The sequence below is a fragment of the Drosophila innubila genome, chromosome X (genome assembly GCF_004354385.1).
Source record: "Drosophila innubila isolate TH190305 chromosome X, UK_Dinn_1.0, whole genome shotgun sequence".
Classification (NCBI taxonomy): Eukaryota; Metazoa; Arthropoda; class Insecta; order Diptera; family Drosophilidae; genus Drosophila; species Drosophila innubila.
Window position 1 is genome coordinate 13,395,897 of NC_047626.1, and position 15,317 is coordinate 13,411,213.

The 15,317-nt window shown below is 36.0% G+C and overlaps 1 protein-coding gene across 5 annotated transcripts; it reads left to right on the plus strand.

Annotated features, from left to right (window-relative positions):
- Positions 1–1,884: 1,884 nt before the first annotated feature.
- LOC117789032 (myogenesis-regulating glycosidase) lies at positions 1,885–14,972 on the plus strand. Of its 5 annotated transcripts, none has more exons than XM_034628033.1 (6): positions 1,885–2,334; positions 6,204–6,352; positions 10,565–10,733; positions 11,494–11,577; positions 11,644–13,489; positions 14,371–14,972. In XM_034628033.1, the coding sequence occupies exons 1-6, from the start codon at positions 2,170–2,172 to the stop codon at positions 14,505–14,507; spliced, it is 2,550 nt and encodes an 849-aa protein (XP_034483924.1). In that variant the 5' UTR covers positions 1,885–2,169; the 3' UTR covers positions 14,508–14,972. The 5 variants fall into 5 exon arrangements, with proteins under 5 accessions (XP_034483924.1, XP_034483914.1, XP_034483932.1 ...); XM_034628023.1 differs by having other exon boundaries at positions 1,887–2,334; positions 11,482–11,577; XM_034628041.1 differs by lacking the exon at positions 1,885–2,334 and adding an exon at positions 5,733–5,917 and having other exon boundaries at positions 11,482–11,577.
- Positions 14,973–15,317: the final 345 nt, after the last annotated feature.

The window sequence follows — 15,317 nt, forward strand, 5'->3', positions numbered from 1 at the left end:
TACTGTGTTGTTGGTAGATCATTAACACATGTCATTATTCAACAAAAATAAAAAAAAAATTGAAGCTTCCGAGCCGTCGCATGGTGAATACTGAATACACTGAACCAAAGCTGCAAGATTTTTCATTGAAACTTCGAATTTGAACAAATTAAATTATTGTATTTTCTCAACTGATTTCCAATAGTCCTTGAAGTTTTTAGCTTCTAATTTATAGTATTTAAAACAAATACTGTAAAATAAAATTTATATGCTTACTTTTATAATAAAATCATTATTTATCTTTTAGTCGATAAATCATAGTTATTTTTAACTTCGTTTATAAAAAAGAGATCAAATTTTTATTTTATAATATTTATATTATTGGAAATCAGTTGAGAAAATATAATAATTTTTATTTGGTAAAATTTAACTATTAATTTGTATAAAAAAAATTGAAATAAAACTTTTTCCTGTTTAAAGGATTCTGTATCCTGATAAAGTATGTCTAATACTATCCCATTCTTCTAGATAATTTGGGCGAAATCCTTAAACGAACTTGAAGCAATTTCATGAAATTTTGTTGCTTTAACTCTGCGATGTACACTTGAAAAAATTTGTCATCTTTAAAAATTTAAGAATTTGCTGTGCACTAAGAATCTTAAATTAAGTTTAAATCGTTCTTAAGCTTAAAATTCTGACTGAATATTCCTGTGGCAGTTTCTGAAATAATAATCCGTTTTTAACCAAACTTAGTCGGAATATATATAAGACCACGGCAAATATAAAATCTGTGAGCTTTGTTATTATTTATACTCATCTATTTTTTTTTTACTTTAAATAGTTTTATTCAAGATTAAAAATAACTAAAAAATGAGATTGCTGACTAGATTGACTAGAAACAAGTAAATTTTTTGATATTTCGTTTCCATTGTCCAGGTGACGTTAGGCTTGGATCGTTGGTTAAATCGGCACCCATTAACAACAAACAATAAAGTACACCATTATTAAATGGTATTAAATTTTTTTATTTTACTTAATTTTAGTATAGTCCACGCTAGTGACAAAATCATCACGAAGGGTTGCTTAAACATAACTTGAATTTTAGAATAATTTTCTTTTATTTTGATGTAGGAGATTTTTTATACAAATCCACAAAGTGTATATGTCTGAACGATCGGGTAGAGTATGGGAACCTTTGATGCTTGTTGCTTGTATTTGATCAATTGGCGCGATTTAGCGTTTTATGTCTACTGATAACAGCTTAAAACCATGAACGTGAATACAGCGAATGTGATAGTGAGACTAGGTATAAGGGAAAAGAGAGTCAGAGAGAGAGAGAGAGAGAGAGAGAGTAAGAGCGATAGGGATATTGGCTAATTAGGTGAACAAAGCAGAGCGATCAGACCTTGCTTGTGGCATAAAATGAATTTAATTAACTAAATCAATAAGCAATAAACAATGTTATTTGGCAAACAAAGCAAAATTAACTGGCGGCCCAGTTAAAAGCGATGCGTACAACGCGTCGCATACGTAATCAGTGTCGGTTTTAATCGTGGTAACCGTGGATGCGATGATAATGATAAGTGCAACGATTATGATTAAACGCAAATCGACGACGCGGCTTTATGGCTTATAACCCAACAGCAAGTACCTGCCTTCGATCCCCCACCTCCCTCTGTCCAGTGTCCGTCCATTCGCCCAGCAGTGCTCAGCTGAGCTTAACGTCGCGCTCTCGAAGCTGTTGACGGTTCTAGGGGCATTTGGTTTTGGTTTTGGTTTGGCTGCGAGTCGCAACCTGGACGCAATCGCGTGCGCACGTGCTCGTCGTCCATCGTGTAAACATTGTGAAAACAAGTAACGTGTAAACCCGGCAACAGAATGCCACAGCCACAGCCACAGCCACAGCCAAAGCCGTCGCTTTTGGCAGCGCAGGTGCTTAACGGAGAGCACGATAATACGCTAGAGTTGCCCTATGTGGATGACCAAGACGAGGATGAGGCTGAGAATGAGGATGAGGAACAGTTGCAGCTGCTCAAGTCCGATCCAGAGGCGCGGCTAACACGTAAGCCATCGCTGGGGCAGCGACGCAACGTGGACTTGCCACATCTGCTTGTGATCAATGAACTGCCAACTGAGTCGGAGATCGTATCGCTGGATTCAACAACCTCAACTCCTACAACACCTCCGCCAATGTCAATGGCCGGCGAACGGAATCGGGAACACTTTGGTCCCGGACTGCGGCGTAATTCCATCTCGCTGCCATCGGGTATCAATTCGCTCGACTTGGAGGCACTGCGTCTGCGGCATCAGATGCAGGCACAGGAGGCGCTGCATGAGGAGAGTCAAACGGAAAGTGTGAGTATTCTCACTTTTATTTTTTTCATTTTTCTGTTGAACTGAATACCCAATTTTTGAACGTGGAAACGAGTTTGCATTCACCAAAGTGTTCAACATCATTTAAAAAGTATATAAAAATGATAATAAGTAGTAATAAAACGCTCATTAAGTGTTATCTGTGCACCGTACAATAGCGTGTGTATGTGTATATGTGTGTGTAGTCTACCAAAATATGAACGCTTATTAAATTTCAGTTAGAAGCAACTTAAAACCACACAAAATTTTTATAAACAGTTCAGAAAATATTCCAACGAATTAGATTTCCATAATGGCTAATCCATACTGCCAACGGAATTATTCACCAAACAAAATTGAAATCATCACCATGTCATCATCCCATCATCGTCATCATTATCGAGACGCATTCGATCTATTCTAATTCCATTATTGTTGTTAGCCCAGTACCCAAAGCTAACAAAGGCTATTGAATCTGTGACACTATAATCTCAGAGACTACAAGAGTTGGAGCAATCTTATTTCGTGAAGATTTATTTAGAAATATTTATTTCATTTATGGTGAATGAATCGAACGACGTCGAAGTTATGAATACTGGGCATTTTACAGTCGAGGCTCTCGACTGTAGCGCTTTTACTTGCTTCTCACCTGTGTTTACACTTCAAATGTAATTAATGTGAATTGCAAATAGTCAGGAAATACAAACAGTTTAAGAAGTAATTCTTTTGACAAAAATAACATTTAATCTGTCTTTATTAGACTCTATAATGTTTTTCTTATTTTTTAAAAGTTGAAGTTATGAAAAAGATATAATGAGTATCATTGGATATAACTTTATTTAAAAAAAAATAATTTTTTTTTATATTTAAAATGATTACCGTGGTTTGAAGCAGTTGCGACTAGCAGATACCCTGTGCTTACTGAGTGATTAATTAATCCAAATTATTAGAACTACGAAACTGTAGTTCATAGAACAGTTTTCATTTTTGTCGTACAAAAAGTAGTCAAAATTTGGACGTGGATTTTCGGAAATTTAATAATTTTCCATATCAACAAAATGCATTTTGATGTATTAAAACAAATAAAATTGCATGTTTCCAATGTCCAGATTATTCTTTTGAGTTTATCTGACTTCTTTCAAACTCTCGTCGATCAGCCCAAAAGTAAGCAACGAATTTTGAATTACATTAGACGCCTAAAGAGACTGCAACACAACTGTCAAATATTCTTATCCCTAAACTTAAGCAACGTTATTTTAAATTAATTATTGCGGCTTTAAAAATCATCGTTTGTCTTGTAAACTATTTCTAGAAAAAAATCAAAAAGACTTTAAAATTTAACAAGTCTGTTTGACATTGACACTACTTCGATACATTTATTATATTTAGGGTATTCATATAACGTAGTATCACTGTATTTGTAACATATATGTTTACTAGGCCAAAAGCCAAACAGCCCTTTTTTTAAGTAATCAGTTGTAAGTTGGTTTAAAAAATTCAAATCTATGATTTTGTCACTGGAAACTGATAAAACATTTTACACCTGAGGTCGCCACCAAGCGGATGTTGTACAGCGGGAACAGGGGATATAATGTCCAAGACCCGATAGACTGTAATTTATGGCAAGTAGCTTAGATTAAAAGCTAAATCTAGGCGGCCACAATTATTATAAAGTAAACTGAACTGAGTAATTTATGAGTCTGCCACGCCAATTTCTCGCCACATATGAAAATCAAAATTTCATAGCGAGAGTCGATACGAGTGCTGCGAGAGTGGTTTAATAAGTTTCTACAAAATATGTGGCATATTAATGATATCTATAAAACATATACGAATTCGCCAATAAACAGAAAATGCAATAGGAAAATACAGCAAAATACTTAGAGATTTCGTTTACAATTGGCAACGCATGTCTATAAGCTTCTAAGCAGTTGGCAGCGCGGAGAAAGTTAAGTAATCAAAGCTAAACTCAGTTCATCAAATTTTTGTTTGAAAAAAAATACATATTAGGTTTTTTTTTGTTGATAAATACTTAGCCAATTAACAAGCTTAAACAATGACCCTAAATAATCCAAAAGTTTTTTAGTGCTATGCTATAATTTGTTTTTAATTTGTTTTGCTTGAAATAACTGACATTTTAATAATTATAGCCATTTACTCAATGCGTCCCGTTTCGATGGATTGTCAATAAATATAAATTGTACATTTTTTTTTTTAAATAATTTTAATGAATTCGATTTAATAGAGATTTACGAATCTGCTTATTAAAATAAATATTTGGATTGTAAAATTGAAAACTTTATTATGTTTGCTCAAGGGTATCAAACCGAATCGAATATCGGTTTAAGGTAGGGTTTCGGTTATGTTTGTAATTTGGTTTTCAGCTTTTGGTTACTCAAAATCGTTGCATATTGGTTTCGAAAAGCTTACTGTTCTTTTGTATGTTTTGGTTTCAAAATATCGGCATGATTTCGGCTTAAAGCGAAAAGAAATAAGTGGCAGAAATATTATAAGAACGTTAATAAATAAAAGAACTCTTTGATTTCAGAAAAGATCTGTTTGATAAGATAAATATTCAAATTTAAAATCAAAATAAGTTTGAAAAACGATGATTACCTCTTCACAACTTTATTGAATTAACTGCTTGACTGAACCGATACTAACCGTTATACATTAATCGGGTACTAATCGGTTATTTCGGTTTCTCGGTATCGGTATAATAAAAAAATATTTTTTAGAGTTTCAGCTATGGTTACCAATTTGAATCGGTTAATACCGGTTAAAGGTTGCGGTTTCGAAAACGGTTTTAGTCCCAACATTTTTGAAGCAAGTACGCTCATAATTTTGATAAATTCGATTTAATGCAATTTTATGAAACTACTTATTTATTTTTATTAGAAAATCGAATATGTGTATTAGTTCTTTCTGCAGTGCGATCTGCAAGGGTGTTACATTTTCGGTACATTTTTGTGCCGCCCTCGAATCTAATAAGTGAGCGAGCGCTGTTGCAAACGTCTCAATGAAATTGTGAGAAATGCGAAGCCGAATCGTCGTAATTAATCACTCGAGAACGAGTACAGTCGGGCTACTCTATGACGAACGTTTCTTCTGTTCGCTGCCAAAACAATAACATCGTGCATATTCGTATGTATATATTGAATGATCTATTTATATCGCTTATGAAGTACAAATCGAATTCAGTTGAGTTCGTTATAAAGAAGTTCGTATGTACTTGTAGTCGGAGTCGTTATGAAGCTCAACGTCGAGCGATTAAACCATCACACATTCACACACACACACACACACACCACACACACACAGGCGCAGATAGTAAATTCAAGCAAAGCCGACATTTCTAATACAATATTCGAGCAATTATCAAGCAGCCGGCAAAGGCAGCAGACGAACTACGTTTTGAAGTCGGCGATCTGTTTGTTGACTGTTGACTGTTAACTGTTAACTGTAACTGTCGGCTGGGATTGTCACTGTGCTTCCAACGATGAGTTCACCCAATGACAGCGTGCAGCAGCAGACACAACAACAGGATACACCGCAGGACGAAAAATTAGAGTTAACTGCGGTTAAGGCAGGTACTACATAATTCTGAATTGTCTTTGTTGCCCTCCGTTCCAATCTGATCCGATCAATATTGGCTTGCGACTGGATCGAACTGGTTTTTTGCATCTGGCATCTTTAAACTGATAACCGCAAACAAAGGCAGGAAGCATCATATGACACGCGACTTACAAACATTTATATTTTCATATTTACTTAAAATTATGCATACGCCGCGTTGCCCCACCTCAAAAGATATTGACCAATTAAATTATATGACGACAATAATCTCATTTTATTCACATTATTTACATTAGATTGTCGATGATATCTCGGCCTCGAGTGTTGGCACGCCCACAGCGGTTACAGTGATTCCGGATACAGTCAATACTAATGGCGAAGATAATGGCAAGGATGACGATGACAGCAGTGATGAGTTCGGCAATGCCAAGAAGCCTGTCTATCGGTAAGTCATCCATCCGACTGCAGTCTTTAATTGTTTCGGACCTTGTTTATTTCTATGACCTTCAGTTGCATCTTCTTTGCTTTAATTCGAACTTCAGTTATGCTTTTCAATACCACTTGACACCTTTGTGTTAATTAGTCAAAGTTACAGTGTACTTGTATCTTCATGTTTAACTGTCAAATACCCTGTATATTATAATACAATACATGTATATTCGATATATACCTATATCTACATATAAAAGTACACAAAGGAGTAAAAACTCCAAATTTCTCATTTTTGATGCATCAAAAAAAAAGTTGAGTTCATTATCTGCTATAGTTCCTCGAAATTTACAGTAATTGATCTCTTCATTGTACTGCCTAGAAAAGCTCAACAGCTTTTTGTGTTTTCTCGAAATTTTAAAATTTTAAGTTAGTACTCTTATTTACTTCGCGAACCCGATCCCGAACCCAGCCTCTTTTTAAAATTTTAGTAGGTTAAGTTCGAAGAAAAAAATACATACAGTTCATACTATTTAATATTGCGGAGCTATATCCGACTTTGGAAAAAATCATAAAACACATTTTTTTCTAAATTTATTGATAAGGAACAAGAGTTAAAGGGATTATGCAATATTCACCCGAAAAACATGTGGGAAGACTGTAAAATAACAAAATAATAAAAATTTCTTAAATCATGAAATTAAGTTAATTTATTTGCAGAATTAAAATTTTGGCATGCAAAAAATTTAATTGATTTAAGAAAGCAAGAAAATATTAAAGCAATTTTTTTTAAAATTTCGTGGGTCGCCTTGTTAAAAATAAAACTTTAAGAGTTTCTATTGTATACTAGAGAGAGTAGTTGAAATAAAATGCAGAAACTAGGCTGCAAATGAACAATTTAATATGGGCATAAAATAATTTCGCCCACAGAAAAAAAAACATTTGTACAGGTTATGATTAAGAATCATTAGAACAAAATTGCATTAAAATCTTTAAGCTTTATTCAAATTTAATCTTTAGGATATTTCTGGCATCCCAAAGTCTATTACTTTTTACTCGATCATGTAAAGTAGAATCGAGTTATACATTTGAATATCCTGTAATTGACTTCTCGGTATTTAAAAGCCGTCTACTCGTGATGCATTCAACACGAATTCATTGCTCGCATCATGCCAAAGTTCAGCATGCAATTAAATTAATTAATTTAAAGTTGCTGCTATTTAGTTATTGTTGTTGTTGTTGTTGTTCAAACTACATTAGCGAGACGTTATGACTCGACACTTGGAATCAAATTTAATTGTGGTCAAGAGAATCGGTAAGGGGCAGCGTGTAACGGTGAATATTTATGAACGTGCCTTTTCCAACATTCCAGCATCGTAGCGTCTTCAGGTTGAACAATTTACAAACATTTAAATGCAGCTATATGAAGCTTCAGTTACAGTTAGTTAGGATCAGTGGTTCGATCAACGCAGAGTGTGTAAGTTCAGAGCCAAAAAATAATGTTTATTTCATTTCAAAGTGTAATTAACTTGCTGTAGATTGGTTTAGCTTATTACTTATTTAAATTGCCATTTTGTAATTTTATACAGCTAAGGCAAGCGGACACTCGACTGTTAGCTACCCTATATTTAGCTAGTCTAGAGATTGATTCGCTTATAACTGCATCAGGTTCACAATTACCTTGCCTCCGTTCAACTGATGTGAGTCGGAGAATATCATTAAAAATGTATATCTTATTAATTATTATATGATTTTAAATTACACTAGTGGGCATAAGTATTTTGAGAAAAGTTTGTGGAATGAAAAATGCAGTCACTATTAGAATTGTTTGGAGAAACTTTTTGCATGAAAACATTTTTTGTTTAAGCCCATGGAAAATAGTCAATAAAGGACCACTTAACAAAAATTCTAAAATTTCAAAGGGTATCAATGCGCTAAGGAAATTTTTGTATCATTCAAACGGAATACAAATGACCTTTTTATTAATGCCAAAATGTACATGAAGTAAGTTTAAATTATGAGTACATTTTCCGCGTACTTTTGTCAAAATACTTATGCCCACTAGTGTATTTTGTGGACTGCTCATAGTTTTAAATAAATTAATAAATAAATTTTAAACAGAGCTGTCTTATAATAGTGCCCATAATTCAAACAGAGAGCATTAACGCTCTCTGTTAACTTCAATAACAGAGCAGTGCAGTAGACAGAGATGGGAGCTAACAGAGCTTATAACCAACAGAGCTTTAACAGCACTTGTAATGTTGTTGCGCTTGCGCTTTCAACCCCTGGAGAGGGTGGATAAACTGCTTAAAAGTTGTGACAGAAAGCTTTTGACACACGCACACGCACACACACACACATATATATATATATATACAGAATAATGTGAGTAATTTTGCAGTTTAAGCGAATTAATGCGGTAGCGGAGGTGGTGATGGAGAAGGAGAAGGAACGGGAAGGTAAAAGCAAATCTGGCTTGTTGTTGATAAGTAAATGAAAGGCAAAGGCAGAGACAGAGAGAGAGACAGAGGCTGAGGCTGAGGTTGAAGCAGAGACACACATTGTGACGATGTCGTTGTCGTTGTTGTTGCTGTTGCTGTTGTTCATGAAACTTTGTTGATTGCAACAATAAATGTATGTACGTATATATGTATGTACATGTGTACATGTATGGAGATATCACTAAAATAATGTGAGGCGTGTGTTATTGTATATATCTGAGACGTCAGGGTTTTATATCTTAAAGTAGCCCCAACTCAGTAGATAGTTGTGATTAGGCGTGATAACAACAGAGAAAAATCGCGCTCAAATCTTCAAGACTCGTCATCCCCAAAGTCAGCACATTTCTATTTTGATATAGAAATAAGAATAATAGTAACAGGTAAATGTACTTGTAAATGAAACAGGTATCACTGTCTTTGAGTTAAGTATTATTCATTAAAGTGCTAATTTCGTGTGGAAACAAATTTTATTTGCGACCTCATCGCGTACGCTTTTTACATTGAGATCTGCGTCTCGGAAGAAATTAAGCGAATAAATAAAAACCCATAATTATATTTATATGAATAATGTGGGTATTTATACACCTCTTATCGACGCTTAAAGGCCTATATTAATGGCGAGCATGTACAATGTACATACATATGTAACATACGAGTATATTATGACCCATTAACGATTCTGTTTTGTGCCACGAACTTTTCGCATTTCCATAAAGTAGCCATAAAGATAAACCAGAGCGATACTCATTCCATATACCTCGTCTTCACGGCTTATATTTATAAGATGTAGCTGAAATGGGTCACACAATTGGTAGATCCCTTTCCCCGTAACTGATAAAGCCAAGGCTATTTGCTTTTAAATGAAAAATTATCCATTTAACCTTCACTTTTTGTACCCTGTCTTAAAAAAAATGAATATTTGATTAAATTTTGCATAGTTGACTAGCTTAAACTTAAAAAACAAACAAGGCTTTATTTTTTGTCAAAATAAGTTTGAAATTTGGTTATTTTCATACTGGAATTGAAACGGTAGTATTTTTATATTTGTGAGATTTTGGGTATGTTGAAAGTATGGAATATTTAAGGAAATAAGATAACCTTGAATATAGGGTATCTGTAAATCGATAATACAGACCAAAAGGTAAACGTGATAAGAACAGTTCTTAGCTGCGCCTAATCGTAATCTGAATGAAATCTGACGCCTGGGATTGACTTAGCGACACATACATATAGTACATATATATAAGTGTGATACTACTTGTTTATAAACAAAACAAAACTGATTTTGGTGATTTTAAAGAAAGTTTAAGATTTAAGTCATTTAATCTAATTCCGATTTCTTTATACATACAATATTGTCGGTATGAAGGTTCTGAAATTATAAAAAATATAAACTATATATTTTTGTACTCTTATCTTACTATGAAATTGTCAGTGAAGATATGAAGACAGACAGTTAGAAAGACAGTCTGTCATGGCTTCCATAAATAAGTGTTGTCTTTGAAGAGCATCTGATAATGGGTATTTTCTTGTCATATCTGAATCGCATAACTCAATTGTAATACGCTTGTCAGAATTGTGATAGCTGAAGATCGTAAGAGAAGGAATATCGGTAATCAGCAAATACGATCATGATCATAAACATTCACAACTTAGAAGATGACATATGTGACATGGGATTGACACTCACTCAATTTTTTATTGCTTATCTTCTTGATTTGTTGCAGCGATCGCTTTCGCAGCCGAAGACGCGCCTCCATCGCCCCTCTGCCCGCCCTGAGGCTCAACAGCAAGGAGATGTTGGCCAGCGACTTTGACACCCACAGCGTGGCAAGCAACCAGGCCTCAATAACGAGTGTTAACTCCTTGGCCAGCTTGCTGCGCGAGAAGATGCAGGTGAGAGAAGAGAAGAGGAAGAGGAAGACGAAGCGGAAGAGGAAGATAAAGATAAAGAGAAAAGGATGGAGGTAGAGAAAGAGGAAGGAGAAGAAGAAGAGAAGGCGGAAGCGGAAGAGGAAGAGGAAGAAGAAAAGGAAGAGGAAGAAGAAGAAGAGGAAGAAGAAAAGGAAGAGGAAGATGAAGAAGAGGAAGGAATAGAAGAGGAAAAAAGAAGGCAAAAGAATAAAATGAAGAGGAAGATGGCAGAGATGAAGAAAGAGTATTAATGATGAACAGGAACATAGTAAAAGAAATAAAAAAGAAATAACAAAGAAAACAAAAAATAAATGAAGAAGATGATAAACAGCCAGAAGAAAAGAAAAGAAGCTGAAAAAAAGAAATAGCATTAGAAAGAGAAAATAAAAGAATAAAAATAAATAAAGAAAATAAATAGACAAAGAACAGATGTTTTAGAAGAGAAGAAAAAGAGAAGAAAGAATAAACAAAGAAGAAGAAGAAAATAATAAGAAGAAAACATGGAAAAAGAAGAAGAAAAACAAGATAAAAGAATATGAAGAGAAGAGAAAATGAAAGAGGAGAAAGAAGAAAGAAAATAAAAGATGGAGGAAGAAAAGAAAAGAGAAGAGAAGAGAAAAAAAGAGAGGAAGAGAAAAAGGAAGAGAAAGAAACTAGTTAGGTATCAGAAAACAGACTATAAGACGTTTCTTTTGGAAGATTGTAAGTTAATCGATGCCTGTTTTGACAGGCCTTTCCACAGATGATACGCAAGAAGAAGCGCGAGACTAAAGACTACAAAATAAAGATTTTTGTGATCATGATGTTCTTCATCATCATCTTTCTGGTAAGTGATCGAGCACTGATTTGATTTGAGTGATATTACTGGAATTAATAAGCTTACCTCACACAGATCGGCTACGCGTACATTGCTTACCATCAGCAGGTGCTGACAAAGAGCTATTTCCAAAAGATCAAGTTCAACTCGAAGGATCGCATCTTTCGTATACTGAGCCACGACGATAAGGAGGTGATCCATGGTCATTTGGGTGTCACACTGGGCAGCGATTCGGCGCCATTTCACTGCCTCGAGGATCATCGTCGCAACGATGGAAGCGTGTGCATCGAATGGAATGGAATCGCCCGTCTTCATATGAACTTTGAGGATAAAAAGGTCTTTCGATGTTATACGCTGCAGTGGCAAGCGCTGACACCCGGACTGTTGCCCACGGATTGCTACGAGCTGAAGCGGGACAATGGACTGTGGTTTGGTGGTGGCATTACCAAGGGACAGGAGTGGTCACTCAGCTATGCCAACTTTGATTTCATGCCCTATGCCAGCGGTGATAACAAGGTCCATCAGTTTGGCAATGCCGTCAAGCGGTATTTCATCAATTCCATTGGCGTGGCCATGCAGGTCAGCGAGCGTACGCCTCTCCAGCTGGGCATCAACCGCACCGAGAATCAATTCTGCCTGCGAGCGGCCAACGATGACTTCACCTTTGTGAATCGCCTGACGCCGCTGCCACAGCTGGACTATAAGATCTGTACGACGGAGGATATGCGGAGTCTGCATATGCTGATGACACAGCAGAGCCTGTGGGATGGCCTCACCGAGCAGGACATTGGTGAGCTGCACTCGCTGCTGGAGGAGCCGGTGTGGCAGATGCCCAACCAGGAGAATCGCGACTCTCTCAACGAATCGATCATCTGTGATTACTCGGAGAATGCAATTGCCATGGGACTGGGACACATTGTGATCAATGAGTTCTGGCAGGAGAATATCGGTGATTTCACCGTTGATCGTGCACGCTTTCCCACTCTCCGGGACACCATCGATGTGCTGCACAGACGTGGCTTTAAGGTCGTCTTCACCATTCAGCCCTTCATCAGTACGGATAGCATCAACTTTAAGGATGCGGTTGCCCGCAAGCTGCTCATCTATGAGCGTTACTCGGAGCGCAGCATTCCGGCACTGACCCGATATAAGAGTAGCTCCAGTGCCGGTGTGTTGGACATTACCAACAATGCATCTGTGCCCTGGTTGATTGAGAAGCTGCAGCGGCTAAAGGATGAGTATGGCGTCAAGAGTTTCTATCTGGATCTCGGTACCGGCTACAATCTGCCGCATTATTATCAATGCCGCAAGCCACTGGACAATCCGGACATGTATGCCCGCATGCTGACCAGCAGCCTCGAGAGCGTCGGTCTCATGGCCGTATCCACGGCCAGTGTGGTGCCCAAGCCACCGACATTCCTCAGCACACCGCCGGCAAATGGCACCTGGGAGGGATTACGGGATACATTGGCCGCAGTGCTCAACTATGGCGTCATTGGATATCCATTTGTGCTGCCCGGTGCCATTGGTGGCGACTATCTGCTCCAGCGTCCGCTCACCAAAATGATATCGTTCTACTCGCTGGGACAGCCACCGCTTCCAGATCCCGAGCTGTTCATCCGTTGGCTTCAGCTCGCCACGTTTCTGCCCGCCATGCAGTTCAGCCATTTGCCGGATGAATATCACAGCGAACTGGTCACCCGTGTTGCCCAGGAGCTGAAGGAGGTGCGTCAGACGGTGGTCATAGCACTGCTCAAGAAATATCTCAGTCCATCCATGAACGAGGGATTGCCACTGGTGCGTCCACTCTGGATGCTCGATCCACATGATCCCGCCTGTCTCATAGTCAGCGATGAGTTCTCCGTTGGCGAGGAGCTAATTGTGGCGCCCATTCTCGATGCGGGTCGCGAGGAACGCGAAGGTAAATCAAATCAATCAATCTTAACAAGCAATTTTACCAATCAATCATTCATCAGTCAATTTTAACAATCATTCAATCAATCAATAATCAGTCAATATTCAATCAATCAGTCAATATTCAATCAATCAGTTAATAATCAATCAATCAGTCAATAATCAATCAATCAGTCAATCAATAATCAAAATTCAAGCATTCAATCAATGAATAACCAGTCAATATTCAATCAATCATACAATGAATAATCAGTCCATATTTAATCAATCGTTTATCAGTCAATCCTAACAATCCATCAATAATTATTGATTATAATCAGTCAATGCTCAATCAACTAATCAATCAATATTCAATCAACTAATTGCTTGATTAAATGATTAGTTGATTGTAATTATTTAATCAATCAATAACACTAGGCAGCAGCCAATCCCACTTTTTTTTATAAAAAACAACTTTTTTCCTATGGTATAGAATTTTTTTTTAAATTTGATCTTCGTATTGCTTTTTCAAAGTAAAGCTTGCATATTCCATAATTTCTCAAGAATCAATTTTAAAAAGTATTACTTTTTCTAAAAGCTAATGAATATATCTGTAAAATTATTGCCCTTAATTCGAAACGGTGTATAAGAGAATTTAGGATACTTACAAATAAATATTCATTACCTTTTAAAAAACGATAAAATGAAACTTGGTATTCTTGATGACAAATGTAGGCGCAACTCAAGAAAAAACTTAAAAAAATAATTACATATTTTTTAAATTAAAATCTCTGTCATGAAAAAATTAGTTAAGTTGTTTTTTTTTTATCCCGTTCCCCATATGTATAAAACAAACGTGGGTTTGGTTTGGTTCAATTCAATCACTCAATCGTTTTCTTGATTTTTCAGTTTACCTGCCGCAGGGTGTGTGGAAGGATGGCATCGATGGATCCTTGCGCAAGGGCAGCCGCTGGATGCATGCATATCGTGTGCCCAAGGATAAAATCGCCTACTTCCGCAAAATGCCGGACAACACGCGATTCTAATTGATCTAGTTTCACATTCAAAACTAGCTCACACTCATAAGGCCATCATATAACTGTGTATTACTATTATTATTATTATTCACTTACTATATTTTCAAAAAAAACATACAATACACTTTCGATCATAGATAATACTACTATACGTACATCATTCAAACATAAGAATGCCTAATATCTAGGCTTACATTCTACAATTTATTTTTTCTTTTCTCATTAATTAATCCTATATTAACTTTTTTCTATATATATAAATATTTCTTTTTTTTTGTATTAAATTAAGTACAATTTGTTATGCCCTGCATGCATTAGGATCGAATTATATATATATAAAGTGTATATTGGTAGGCACGATACGCTGAAACTGTTCCCAAAGTTACTTATCTAGAATATTTAGCTTGCGAAAACTAAAAAGAAATACATTAATTGTTGATTATAAACATAATAAAAAGTATATAAATTTTTTAAGACCTTTAGGTAGATCGTCACAGTAATACGATCGGTGTTCGTGTGCCGAGCAAACAACTTCTAGCCTGAACAGAGCGTTTCAAATTTTTCACCCAATTTTATGAATTTATATTCTCCACAAGTTGTATAAAATTTAAGGATATATATATGGAACATAATACGAAGAAAAGTTGTATTACAACACTGGATAGCAGTAATTTGAATAATAGCTAATTAAAATATAGATGAAGAGAGTCTTGTCCATTTTACCAACTTATAATCTCTGCTGTAGAAAATGTTTATTGAACTCGCTTCAATTGTTCATAATATTTATTCGATAAGTTTCGATTCCATTATAAACGTAAC

What these genes read in the sequence shown, in the direction of transcription:
- LOC117789032 (XM_034628023.1), top strand. Translation starts at nt 2,170, where the DNA reads ATGTCAATGGCCGGCGAACGGAATCGGGAACACTTTGGTCCCGGACTG. An exon ending in AGGAGAGTCAAACGGAAAGT is followed by an intron (nt 2,335 to 6,203) that starts GTGAGTATTCTC and finishes TATTTACATTAG; the next exon opens with ATTGTCGATGATATCTCGGC. An exon ending in TGCTGCGCGAGAAGATGCAG is followed by an intron (nt 10,734 to 11,481) that starts GTGAGAGAAGAG and finishes CTGTTTTGACAG; the next exon opens with GCCTTTCCACAGATGATACG.